The sequence below is a fragment of the Neomonachus schauinslandi genome, chromosome 2, assembly GCF_002201575.2.
Source record: "Neomonachus schauinslandi chromosome 2, ASM220157v2, whole genome shotgun sequence".
In the NCBI taxonomy this organism is placed as follows: domain Eukaryota; kingdom Metazoa; phylum Chordata; class Mammalia; order Carnivora; family Phocidae; genus Neomonachus; species Neomonachus schauinslandi.
This window is the reverse complement of record NC_058404.1, coordinates 198,633,150-198,645,389: the sequence shown is the minus strand read 5'-3', so window position 1 is coordinate 198,645,389 and position 12,240 is coordinate 198,633,150. Positions and strand designations below refer to the sequence as shown.

Here is a 12,240-nt window from a genome sequence, read left to right as displayed (position 1 = left end):
TCCATCCATCCATCTGTCCATCTATCCATCCATCCATCCATCCATCCGTCCGTCCGTCCATCCATCCATCCATCCATCCATCCATCCATCCATCCATCCATCTATCCATCTATCCATCCATCCAACCATCCGTCCATCTATCCATCCATCCATCCATCCATCCTTCCATCCATCCATCCATCTGTCCAGCCAGCCAGCCAGTCAGCCAGCCAACCAGCCAGGCTGTGTCCGAGTATCAGAGATGCAGAGTGAAAATGGATGAAATCTTTACCCCCATGAAGCTAATGGTCTTGTAAGGACAGCTGCAGGGCACCATTGCAGTTGGCACTAGTATCCACATCAGCGTGTATGCAGGAGTCCCCCATGAGTGTGTCTGACACTGTCAGTGGGGAAGCACCACAGCTCTGATGTCCGTGAGCAAGTCACCTTTTAGACAAACAATGTGAATATATAGTGTGTGGGATGTACTGTAGTTGGTACTATGAAACAGAGTGGGCAGAGGTATGGGGTTTGCTGGTAGGGCAGAGGCGTCCAGTGTTCCAGACAGAGCAGCCATTGGGGAGGGGGGCTCTCAGGTAAGAGAAATTGAACAGACACCTGAAGCAAGTGAGAGCGTGAATGTTGCCTGGGTAGTGGGATTCCAGATTACATCGGGTCTCACTGACTTGGCTTTCACTCTAAAGGAAATACAGGGCTGATGCATGACGCCACTAGAGGGTCCTGAGTGGCAGGCTGCATGCCCCGTTTCTGCTCAGCGAACCTTCCCTGATTCTTGAGTGTGGGTTGACCCTTCTTCTCTGGACTTGTACAGTATTCTGTCTTCCTCTCATGACTGATGCCATGGGACCACTGGGACCGCTCTGAGGTGCATTCCGTACAGTTCCTCAGAGGGTCCTGCTGGGATCAAGCCCCAGTTAACCCATGTTCGCCAGATCGGTGGGCACTCTGTATGGGATTTGCGTGCCTGCCTGCCTCTCCCTACCTCCTCACTCCAGTTTGTGCAGTCACCTCCCAAAGACACTATCTGCCTCTCATCCTTGTCTCAGGCTCTGCTTTCAGGGAAACCCACGGAAGACACTCTCTTGGAAGTGTCTACCCTGAATTGTTACTGTTTACTCTCTCTCTCCCTACGCAGTGGCTGGAGCTTAAGGACAGAGGCTGTGTTTTTTATTCATCACTACATCGCCAGCTAGGAGATGGTACAAGTATAAATAAGCACAGGGCAAAACAATTCTCAGCCGCCAAGAAATGCAAATTAACGAATATTAATGACAACCAAGGGTGCTTGCTGATTTTATGCACGGCAAATCAGGGCAGTCCTTTTGGGAAGCTATCTGGTCATATTTATCAAGGGCCATAAACAAGGTTTATACTGTTGGACTGAGTTGTTACGCTTCTGGGAATTGACCCTAAGCATTCAAGCTGAGCGAAAAGCTTTGTGTGCAGAAATGGTCATTGCAGCAATACGTACCATTGTGAAAAATCGAAAATAAGTGTCCAACAGTAGGGGGGTCATTAAACAGTTTATTGTGTATCCGTAAGATGGAATATTTTGTAGTCACTTGCGGTGATGAAGAACATGTAGTAACTTGGGGACACTTTTATGATACAATGCACAAAGGACACAGTTGTGTTCTATTTGGGTCCTAGAATTTGCTGTGTTTGTTGTGGCCTCTGGGCCTTGGCTACCAGTTCTCTCTGTCCAGACACTGAAGGTTCGCCCTCCTTGGCCTTCGTCCCCACTGCTTGTTTGGAACAATTCATCTTGACTTACTTTTTTAGGTGTGAGCTGGCCTTGCCTGGCCCCTGGTAAGTCTAGCAGCTCCTTCACTTTGCTCCCATGGCGGGCACCCTTCCCTTCTCTTGTAACCCTGTAAACCCATGGCTTATTAAGCCTCTGCCTCTCCTTCCATCTGCTCCAGGAAGGGCAGAGGCTTCCTCCTGTCTCCGCAGGGCCTGTCCCTGTGCTGGGAGCTGAGGTGGGGAGCCAGCACATAACGGGGGCATGGATGAGTGGATGGATGCGCGCACTGTGATCACAACCATGGGGAATCAAGGAAAACGGTGGAGAGAAACCTCAGACGTTTGACTGGAGGTGGTTCTGGGGGAGTTGTGTTTATTTTATAGTCTCTCTAGTAGCTTTTAAAAGGTCTCTAAATTGGGTTTTATTGTATTCAGTAACAATGCCCTAATAAACTCCTGTTCTATGAATGACCTAGTTTCTTCAACAAATGAAGGGCATCAGAGGGGCGGGAGGGCTGGTATAGATCTCGGCAGACTGCAGAGAGCCAGATGCAGAGTGGGGACTGAGGACGGAGCCCCACTCGAACCTCCCACTGTAAAACCAAGTAAAATAGAGCATGGGCTGTTAACTCATAGGAAGGAATTACTGTTAATTGGGTCCGCTGAGATGATGGATTGTGGTTCTGTTTATTTAAAAACTCCTTAATGTTTGGAGACATATCCTGAAGTATTTCCAGGTGGCGGGGTACGATATTTGGGATTTATTTTACAATATCTCAGCAAAAACAAAACAGAAGTGTTGGGGGGGGTTGGAATAGGTGGAGTGTGACTGGCCAAGTATTGAAGCTTTTGAGTCTGGGTGATGGATGTGAGGGGGCTTTTTTATCCCATTTCTTTACTTTTGAAAATATTTGGATAATTTTATATTAAAAGTTAAAAAAAATTCTCGGCTTTTCCCCAGTGACACTTAATACTTTGCTTGGCTTTTCAGAGTGACCGACTCCTCATCAAAGGTGGACGGATCATCAACGATGACCAATCCTTCTATGCTGACGTCTACCTGGAAGATGGACTTATAAAGTAGGTTGACCAAAACACACTTTTTTCCTTTTTTTGAAAGATTTTATTTTTTAAGTAATCTCTACACCCAGTGTGGGGCTCAAACTTAAAACCTTGAGATCAAGAGTTGCATGCTCCCCTTACTGAGCCTGCCAGGCATCCCCAAAACATACCTTTTAAGAAGCCAGTCTTGGGGTGCTGGGATGGCTTGGTCGCTTGAGCATCTAACTCTTGATTTTGGCTCAGGTCACAATCTCAGGGTCGTGAGATCGAGCCCCGCATTGGGCTCCCTGCTCAGTGGGGAGTCTGCTTGTTTCTGTCTCCTTCTGCTTGCTCTCTCTGTCTCTCTCTCTCAAATAAATAAATAAATCTTAAAAAAAAAAAAAAGATGCCAGTCTCCCTAGGCTGCCAGGCCCTTAGAGTTCTGTCCCAGAATGACTGTGCTGTCAATATCAGGGATGCAGAGATTTAGAGAGGTCCAAACTACAGGTGGGGAAGGGACTAGAGATTCTGGAGCGTTCCTGCCGCACCAGCCTTGTGCAGGCCATCAGAGGCACAGGAGGGTGTGATGTGCACACGGCCGGCCAGTGAGGTCCAAGAGCTGACCCCCATTGTCAGCTGGGGGCAAGGGGCAGATGCCTACCTAGTACGTAGGACTGAATTCACGGCTCTTTCTTCTACCTTTCCACAATTTCTGGATTGGGTGGGGGGAGCAAGGAGAGAAAGGAAGAATGTTAGGACAGGGCCATGGCCTGCATTGGGCCAGAGGGTTCCTGCACTTTCCGTCTCCCTATTGGCCTCCTCTCTGGCTGTGACATCCGGGTGCATTCCATCTGCTCAGTCACTGTGATAAAAAAACCCAGGCTGGGCAGCTGAAACAATAGAAGTTAACTTCTCCGAGACTGGAGGCTGTAAGTCCTGGATCAGGGTGCTGGCAGGGATCTTCTGCGATCTCTCTCTCCTTGGCTTGTGGACTGCGGCTTCTCACTCTGCACTCACAAGGGCATCCCTCTGTGCGCATGTGCACAGGACACCAGTCCTATTGGCTCAGGGCCCCACCCTAATGGCCTCGTTTTGATTTAGTCACTTCTTTAAAAGCCCCATCTCCAAATACAGTCACATTCTGAGATGCTGGGGGTCAGGGCTTCAACATATAAGTTTGGGGGATCCCAGCTCAGTCCACAACACCAGACAGTGGGTTGATGTGGCCTCCACATTTTACCGGCTAGTAATGGAGAGGTTCAGCTCTCTTTCTTTCACATGCTGAGTGCCCTGGATTCGCTGGCTGCTCAGCGAGTTCCCCTGGAGTCGGGAAGAGTAGGAGCCAGAGACTCTCTCAGTACCCAGCCTGGGCTGCTGGCACAGGAAGGAAAGGTAGAGGGGAGTGAGAGCGAGGGGAAGGTCAAGCAGGAATGGGGTCTATTAACAGGAGTAACTGGTGCCCATGTGGGCTTTGATGAGGAGGAGGGGGAGGAGGGGGAGGGGGGGAGGAGTGGGGGAAAGGCTGAGGGAAGGAAGGAGGAGGGAGGAAGGGAGGAGGGGGATGAGAGGGGGCTGTGGATGGCTGTGAGCACTGAGAGACCACGCCCACGGCATGTCCAGTGAGGAGCTCAGGAGAGCGTGGAGGCCTTCTCTGCCTCCCTCTACCTACCCCAAATCCAGTCCCAGACTCCGACCATTTCAAGTCCAGCCCAAGCCTCTGTTCCTCCAGTGGATTCCCTCCTCTTCGCTTCTTCCCAGCCACGCTGAAAGCGTAGTACCTGCAGAACTAGCCCAGCAGCTCTACTTGGAACCTTGCACCCATAAATCCTCTGCCTGGAACACCTTGCCCCACCCTGCATTCTCATTTCTCTGCCCCCCTCCCCCCCGGCTCCCCAACCCCTGTTTGTCCTGTGGGTCCAGCTTGTGTGGCTCCTCCAGGAAGCCTTCCCTGACCCCCATGACTCTGTTGGCCAGCCTGTGTGCCCGGCCCCACACTCCTCATGCTGCATTTGCCCCAGACTAGGGACCTTGCCTTAGGGCCTCTGCACCCGGGGCCTGGCACAGTGCCGGATACGAGAGGTACTGGGAGTATTGACAGGAAGTGTAGCAGAAGAGTCCTGACCTGTCAGGTGGCAGGACCTTGGTCTTGGAATCAGAGGGAGAGAAGCAGAGGTGGTCGGGGTGGTGAGGTTTCTAGTCAACTCCCTGCTTAGGTACGGAGACAACCACTCTGGGGTGAACTCTGGTTTGTGGGGCCTCGGGGTTCTGGGACGTGGGAGGTAAAGGATGCTGACGCTTTTGCAGGACCACCTACCCACCGGTCATGTGGGATTGAGGTTGGCTCCCCAAGAGCCGTGCAGTCCAGGATGTGTATACGTGAAACGAGCTCACTGGCCAAGCTGCATTTATTAAGTGCTTGCTGTATGAGTGAACACCCAGAGTCTTCTGGACTTCGGTGGATCGTGTTGTTCAGGAAATATGCAGTGTCCACAAATTCATTATTTTTCAGCTCCTCTTAGTCAGAAACCCCTTTTTATTTGACTCTGTTGCTCTTCCCCCCACCCCGCTCCGCAGAGCGAGTCTCCGGATGGTCATTTGGAGCATGAACCCCTGCTGGCTGGGGAGGAGGTGTGGGAGGGCTGAGACCCAGAGGGGCCACTGTACTGACCCCAGGAGGCTCAGTTATGCTCCTTCACTTTGACTGAACCCCAAGAATTCTCTTTCGTGGTCATTTGCCAAGTTTTCCTAAAAGCTTGTCAGCTGGGTTTGTGCTGCATCTGTTAGGATTCACTGAGGGTTCCACCCAGTTTGCAAGTGCTGGTGACTCAGACACTGGCCCCTGAGCACTTGTGCGTAGGGCGGGGGAGGTGTTGCGGTGCAGGGATGAGGTGTCTGGCTAACTCACAGAGCCTCCTGTTCTACACACACTGCCATTGAGAACCATCTGGGTTCTTCCTCCTAGTGCACTGGCGGTTCTGTCTGGGTCAGTCCCAGTTTGGGGAGAATCTGCTCCTTCTATGTAAGGGAAGCAGGAAGGCAGGTAAGGCTGGTGGGCAGAGCCTAGATATTATATTAGACTTGGGGGGGGACCTGGCTTGAGTCCAGACCCACCACTGACTTGCTGTGCAGCCTTGAGCAAGGCACCGTACCTCTCTGAATTCCATTTTCCTCTTTTGCAGAATGTGTTTACTTCCCGTAAAGAGAGGTGACTGTCATGCCTTGAAAATGGGCCCCGAACAGCAGTACTTGTTGGCATGGTGACTGAGGCACACTCCCAGTCAGACTCCAGATACCCACATGTGGGGCTGTGCCGAGTGTATGGCCCATGCCCACTCTGGGTCACGCCCAAGCCTTTGCCAGCATTAAACACTTGAACATTATCCCGTCTTCTTGGAAAGCCAGTTGAAGCATGAAATGAGATGATCTGCAAAGTGCTTAGAAAAGCCGGTGCTCAGGGGTGACCTGCTCCTGCTGGAAGGTTTGGGGGCATCTCCTCCTGGATCCCTTGCTCTTCCGCTCCTGACGTATCTCCATGTGTTTAGTAGGGGGATCGGGCAAGGCAGGAGTCTGCAAATCAAGATGGAGATGACAGAGGGAAGGACAGAGGGAAGGCATTAGAAGCAGCAGTGCTGAGCTTGTGGCGTGGTCTTGGTCGTGGTCCCCGGCACCATGCTCTTGCTAGACTTATTTCCGGTTTCAGGACAGTGCGCAATGCCCCGATTCTGTGGGAGAGCCCCAAGTGGAGCCCTCTGTCCCCCCTTCCCCCACAGCTTGCCTGGACCAGCCCTGCCCAGGGGTCTGGAGGATCCAGGAGCGTCTGCTTCGGCTGCTCGGGTATAGATTCTGTTTGGGGCCTGACATGGTGGTCCCTGAAGCAGCACTTGCCTGTATCTTCATTACGGTTGTTTTTCTGTGACTTAGAATATTGTTGCCTCATCTGAAGCGTTCAGAGCAACTGTATTTTTTTTTTTTTTAATAAAAATTGCTCATGTTCAGGTCTACTGGTCTTTGCCCGGCGTTGACCTTGGAGGCTGTCGTCTCTGTCCTGGTTCTGGCTGAGCCTCCCCTCCACCCCCCATGTGTCTCCCGACTCTGGTTCCAACAGATGAAACACAGCCGCCACCACATGGGACAAAGGCTTCCAATTTCTTAGGCTCTTCTCCCTTCTTCCTCCCTTTGGAATTTTTCCTCCTTCTGGCGGAAGTTCGCAGGTGCCTAGCACATTGGGGAACAGAAGGGAGGGTCAGCATGTTCAGAAACAGTCTGCTCTCCCCAGTGTGATTCCCTCCAGGCAGGAGTTATGATGTTAGTGGCGTTTTCTTGTGGGTACTAGGCGGTTAAGCAGCTTTCCTGAGGTCGGTGCTCAGGAGAGCTAAAACAAGAATGCCGGGCGCCTGTCTGTCTTAGCTTGCCCTGGCTGGTGTAAGAATGTACCGCACGCACTGGGCAGTTGAAACAACAGACGTTGATTCTCTCATGGGTCTGGAGGCTGGAAGTCTGAGATCAGGATGTCGGCAGGGTTGGTTTCTTTGAGGCCTCTCTCCTTGGCGTGTGGCTGGTGGTCTTCTCCTCGTGTCCTCACCTGGTTAACTCTGTACGGGTCTGTGTCCTGATCTCTTCTTACAAAGACACCAGTCCTGTTGGATTAGGGCCCCCCCTGACAGCCTGACTTTACTGTAATTGTCTCTGTAAAGGCCCAGGCCTCAAATACAGTCACATTCTGAGGTCCCTGGGGTTAGAGCATCAACATACAGCTTTTGAGAGGGTCTCACTTCAGCCTGTAGCACTACCTCTCACAGTCTGCAGAGCTAAGGGGACTTTACGCTCTGTCTCCTGCAATCTGGATCCTCGAAGTGGTTGACAAAAGTGTGCGAAGAACTCTGGAGTGACAGGCTATTCTGAGACCCCTTTGCCACCACCTCCCCCTGGAAGCCTCCCCAGATTCCCAGGCTAGTGAAGCAGCCCACCTTATACTCCCCACCCCTCTGCTGTACTGCATTGTTACCCATCTGCCTGCATGCCTCTCCTCCTCATTAGGCTGTGAGCCCCTCGGGGGCAGGAGTCCTGCCTGAGCATTCTCTGTCTACCCAGTGCCCTGCCTAGGACATGGCTCAGAAATGTTTACCTAATGGAACTGAAGCCACACAGTGGGCTGCCATCTTGTTTTTCTTTTAAGAACCAAAGGCCATTTCTGTTTGTTTCCAGACAAATAGGAGAGAACTTAATAGTTCCTGGTGGAGTGAAGACCATCGAGGCCAGTGGGCGGATGGTGATTCCCGGGGGTATCGATGTCAACACGTACCTGCAGAAGCCGTCCCAGGGGATGACCGCTGCCGATGACTTCTTCCAAGGGACCAGGGCCGCACTGGCAGGCGGGACCACGATGATCAGTGAGTTGCACCCCTGCCGTGGGCACATGGGCAGTGACTTCAGTTCATTTACCGGCAGCAGCTGCACCACCACGGTCTCAATCTACACCAGGCACTTTGCTCAGGGGACCAGTTAGTGTAATCCTCACCACAACCTACCACAAGGCTGTACCACTGGTGGTATGAAGAGGATTTTATAGGCAATACAGACATTTGAAAGTTTAAATTATTTTGATGCATTTGAAGATAAATAATTAGCACATCATGGGTATTATTGCATAGGGTGAGATTGAAATCAACATTTAAATTTTTAGAAACTGTGAGCTGATTTAAAGGAAGGTGTTAAGGAAAGAATAATATGGATTGTAGGGAGATAAAGCAAAATATTCCTGAACCTGGTGTGCACATAGCTAAAGTTTTGGAACCAGGGATATAGGTGTTATGGTGAAAGATGGGGAAGTAGAGGCTGAAACAAGTTGCTGAAGGTGACACAGTGGGGAAGTGGTTGTATTAGTCAGTGTTGATGCCATAATGCTGGGATAACGCTGCATAACGCTGCATAACGAACAGTCCCTAAACTTCAAGCATCACTTGTTTTTCTTGATCAAGGATCTGAGGGACTAGGAGCAGGATGGAGTGAGTCTGCTTCAGGATGTGGGTTGGGTTCGGACGGGCACTGTGGAGCTCCCACCCTGGAACCAATGACCAGCTCAACCATGCCCTTCTGGCAGATGGCAGAAGTGCAAGAAGGGTCTGGTAGAAACTTGCCACCCCTCTCACCACCTCATGTCTTCCCTTACACGCTGAAGTTCTGTTGGCCAAAGCAAGTCACGTGGCTGAGCCCAAAGTCCCTGGGATTGTACTCTGCCTGCCATGAACCATGGTGAAGGTGGGGAGGGGAGGAGGCAATGTGCACAAACAGTGCCCTCTACCACAGAGGCTTCCTGAGATGCTGGATTCTTCTTCTACTGCATTTTGCAGTCTCTTGTAGTTTTTGAAGTAGCTTTTCTTTCTTGGATTCCATTTTATTTTATTTTTAATTGTTTTAAAGATTTTATTTATTTATTTGACAGAGAGAGCAGGAGCAGGGGGGAAGGGCGGAAGGAGAGGGAGAGGGAGAAGCGGGCTCCCCACTGAGCAGGGAGCCCAACACAGGGCTCGATCCCAGGACGCTGAGATCATGATCTGAGCTAAAGTCAAACACTTAACCGACTGAGCCACCCAGGCGCCCCTCTTGGATTCCATTTTAATAAATGATTTTAATTAAATAAGCAAGTTGGTTTTTCAGTGTTCTTTCAACTGTTAGGCTCTCTGCGTCCAGGCAGCTCATCCCTAAGCTGCCCATCTGTCTCCCTCCTAGGAACCCCTTTGGAAGTACACTGGGTAGAGCTGGCCACTGTGTGTGGAGCTCATGCGTCAGAGCCACTTCATCCCCCTGAGCCAGGAGGGGATGGCCCAGATCATGAGGGAAGCGCGGTCCTGGTCCCTTCTCCACAAGGCAGTCTTTTATCTGCTGGTTGGGAAAGTGGGAGGAGCCCAGATGTTGGACCTGGATGGATTTGGACTTGGACCCCAGCTGTCCGGGTTTGATCCTGATCACTGCCACTCAGCAGCTGTATGCTTGTGGGCAGTATTTAGCCTCTCTGTGCCTCAGCTTCCTCATCTGTAGGGTGGGCTTTATAATGTGAGCCTTCCCCCACCATAGCATTGCTGGAAGACATACACGAGGTGCCTGGGTGTAGTGCATGGCACATGGCAAGTACTTGGAGATAGGAGCTGGCACAGTGCTGAGAGATGGAGATGGAAGTTGCAGGCTCAGGTGACCTGTGTGGAGTAGAAGACAGAACCCCGGATGAGGATTCAGGATCTCCAGGGTCCCCTTGTGCTCTTTCCCCATCATCATCTTTGAGACTCTTAGGGGAGGGGCCTCATCCACCCCATCTGGAAAAGGGTGGTTTTCATAGTGTGTTTCAAGGGACCCCAAGAACCTGTGGAAGCACCAGGAGGACCATCATGAGGGGCGGGGAGGTTCTGAGTCTCCATCCCATGTTGTCATCCAACAGATACTTAATTGAGGGTTGCTCTGTGCCAGGCACTGTGCTAGGTGTTGGGGGATGGAGGAACCAAAGCGGACATGGTGCTGGTGCTCCAGTGGTTGCAGTCTTGTGGGGAGTTACGGATCATGTACGACTACACACACGTCTATACTCTGTGACTAGGGCTACAACAGAAATGTGTGCACAGAGCTTTGAACTGACGGGCCAAGTGCTTCCCTGAAGACGCAGCATTCATGCAGGGATCTGAAGGATGAGTATGAATTCACTGGGTGAAGAGGGTGGAGGGGAACAGAGCTCTAGGAAAAGGGAAGAGCATGTGCGAAGCGTCTGTGATGGAACACAGCTTGCGTTTAAGAGACTGATGAAGGCCCATGAGGCATGAGTGCAGAGACTTAGGGATGGGGTTGTGTGAGATAAGACTGGAAGGTAAGGATGGTACTGATGGTCCTTGATGGCTGAGGTAAGAATTTTGGACTTTTTCAAATGGGCAATGAGCAGGCATTGAAGGATTTTAAGCAAGGAATGATGAGATCTGCTTTGGGTTTTAAAGAGACCAGAATAGATTAGCCTAGATCAGATGTGGCTGTACCAGGGGCAAGTGATTGTAGCAGCTCAGCTACAGAAGAGGGTAGCTAGGACGAGGAGTGTGGCCATGGAGGTGGACAGAGGTGGACAGCTCTGGGGATATGTAGGATGGAAATATAAGTACTTGGTGGTGGGTCAGCCATGAGGTATCTGTGAGAAAGGAAGTGTCAAGAATGACCCCTTCGATCCTAGCTGTGGAACTAAGGTGGTATCCTCACAGTTGAGGAGGTGGTAGGGACCAGATTTGCAGAGGGGGGGGGGAAGATGTTGCATGAGGTTTGGGACATTTTAATCTTGAAGAGCTTTTTTGAGTCTTCCTGGTGGAGAGGTCAGGGAAACAGCTGAAGTCAGAGTTCTGCAGCTAAGAGGGAGTGGTACATTTTAATGAGCAGCTGTATTAAAGAATATTCCAGGACCAAGGCATAAGGAATTTGACCATTTAATGGCCAAGTAGAGACAGAAGAGTCTACAAGGAGACTGAGGAAAAATGGCCACAAAAGTAGAATAAAAGCCAGAAAGCCATGTCGTCATGGGAGCCAAGAGGAGGGAGTGATTCACTGTGTCCCAGGAGGTCCAGTGGAGTCAGGACTGGACGTTTCCATTAAATCTAGAGACGTGGAGATTGAGTTAGCAGAGGCTGATGCTTTAGACGGGTGGAGGAGTGAGCTGGAGGAAAATAAGGACTACTTTTTATAGATGTCTGGCTGTGAAGGGTGGTTGTTAGGGAAACAGGGCAATAGCTAGAGGGATATGCAAAGTCAAGTGAGGTTTAAAATCAGGTGTCTCCCCTTTCATTTGCTTTACATTTAAGATCTTATTTTAGAAAGGAGTGATGAAGTTAACATGCTTTTAGTCTATAAGGTCTTGTGCACCTTTCCAGCTCTGGCAGCATGGAGTAGTGGGAAAGGGTTCAGACTGCAGCTGATGGGACTCTGGACCTTCTTCCTACCACTTACCTAGTTGTGTAAGTAAGTTGTAAGACAAGTTCCTTACCCTTTTTGAGCCTCAGTTTCTTCTTCTGCCAATGGAGATATTAATATTCACTTCACAGGTTGGTTGTGAGGATTTAATGAGATAATTGATGGAAAGCCTTGTGGCAGTGTCTGAGGCATAGTAAGCATTCAATAAATAGTTGTGATGCTGCTGCTGCTGCTGAAGATGACAATGACAATGGTGGTGATTAGGTCATTGCTGATGGTTATGGTAATGATGGTGACAGTGATGGCAATATTGACAATGATGATGGTGGTGGGAATGATGATGAAGAGGGTGGTGATGGTGATGATGGTGATAATAGTGATGGTGATGATGATGATGGTGATGGTGGTGGTGATGATGATGGTGATGATGATGGTGATGATGATGATGGTGTTGATGATGGGGTGATAGTGATAGTGGTGATTAACATTGTGATGATGATGATGGCAGTGGTGATGATAGTGATG

At 50.4% G+C, this 12,240-nt stretch overlaps 1 protein-coding gene across 1 annotated transcript in view; it reads left to right on the top strand.

Moving 5' to 3' along the window:
* CRMP1 (collapsin response mediator protein 1) overlaps window positions 1-12,240 on the top strand; it is a 69,046-nt gene that overhangs the window by 20,871 nt on the left and 35,935 nt on the right. The window contains exons 2-3 of the mRNA XM_021677665.2: window positions 2,735-2,823; window positions 7,990-8,174. Of these exons, the coding sequence (XP_021533340.2) occupies window positions 2,735-2,823; window positions 7,990-8,174 (274 nt within the window). The remainder of the gene's footprint in view (window positions 1-2,734; window positions 2,824-7,989; window positions 8,175-12,240) is intronic.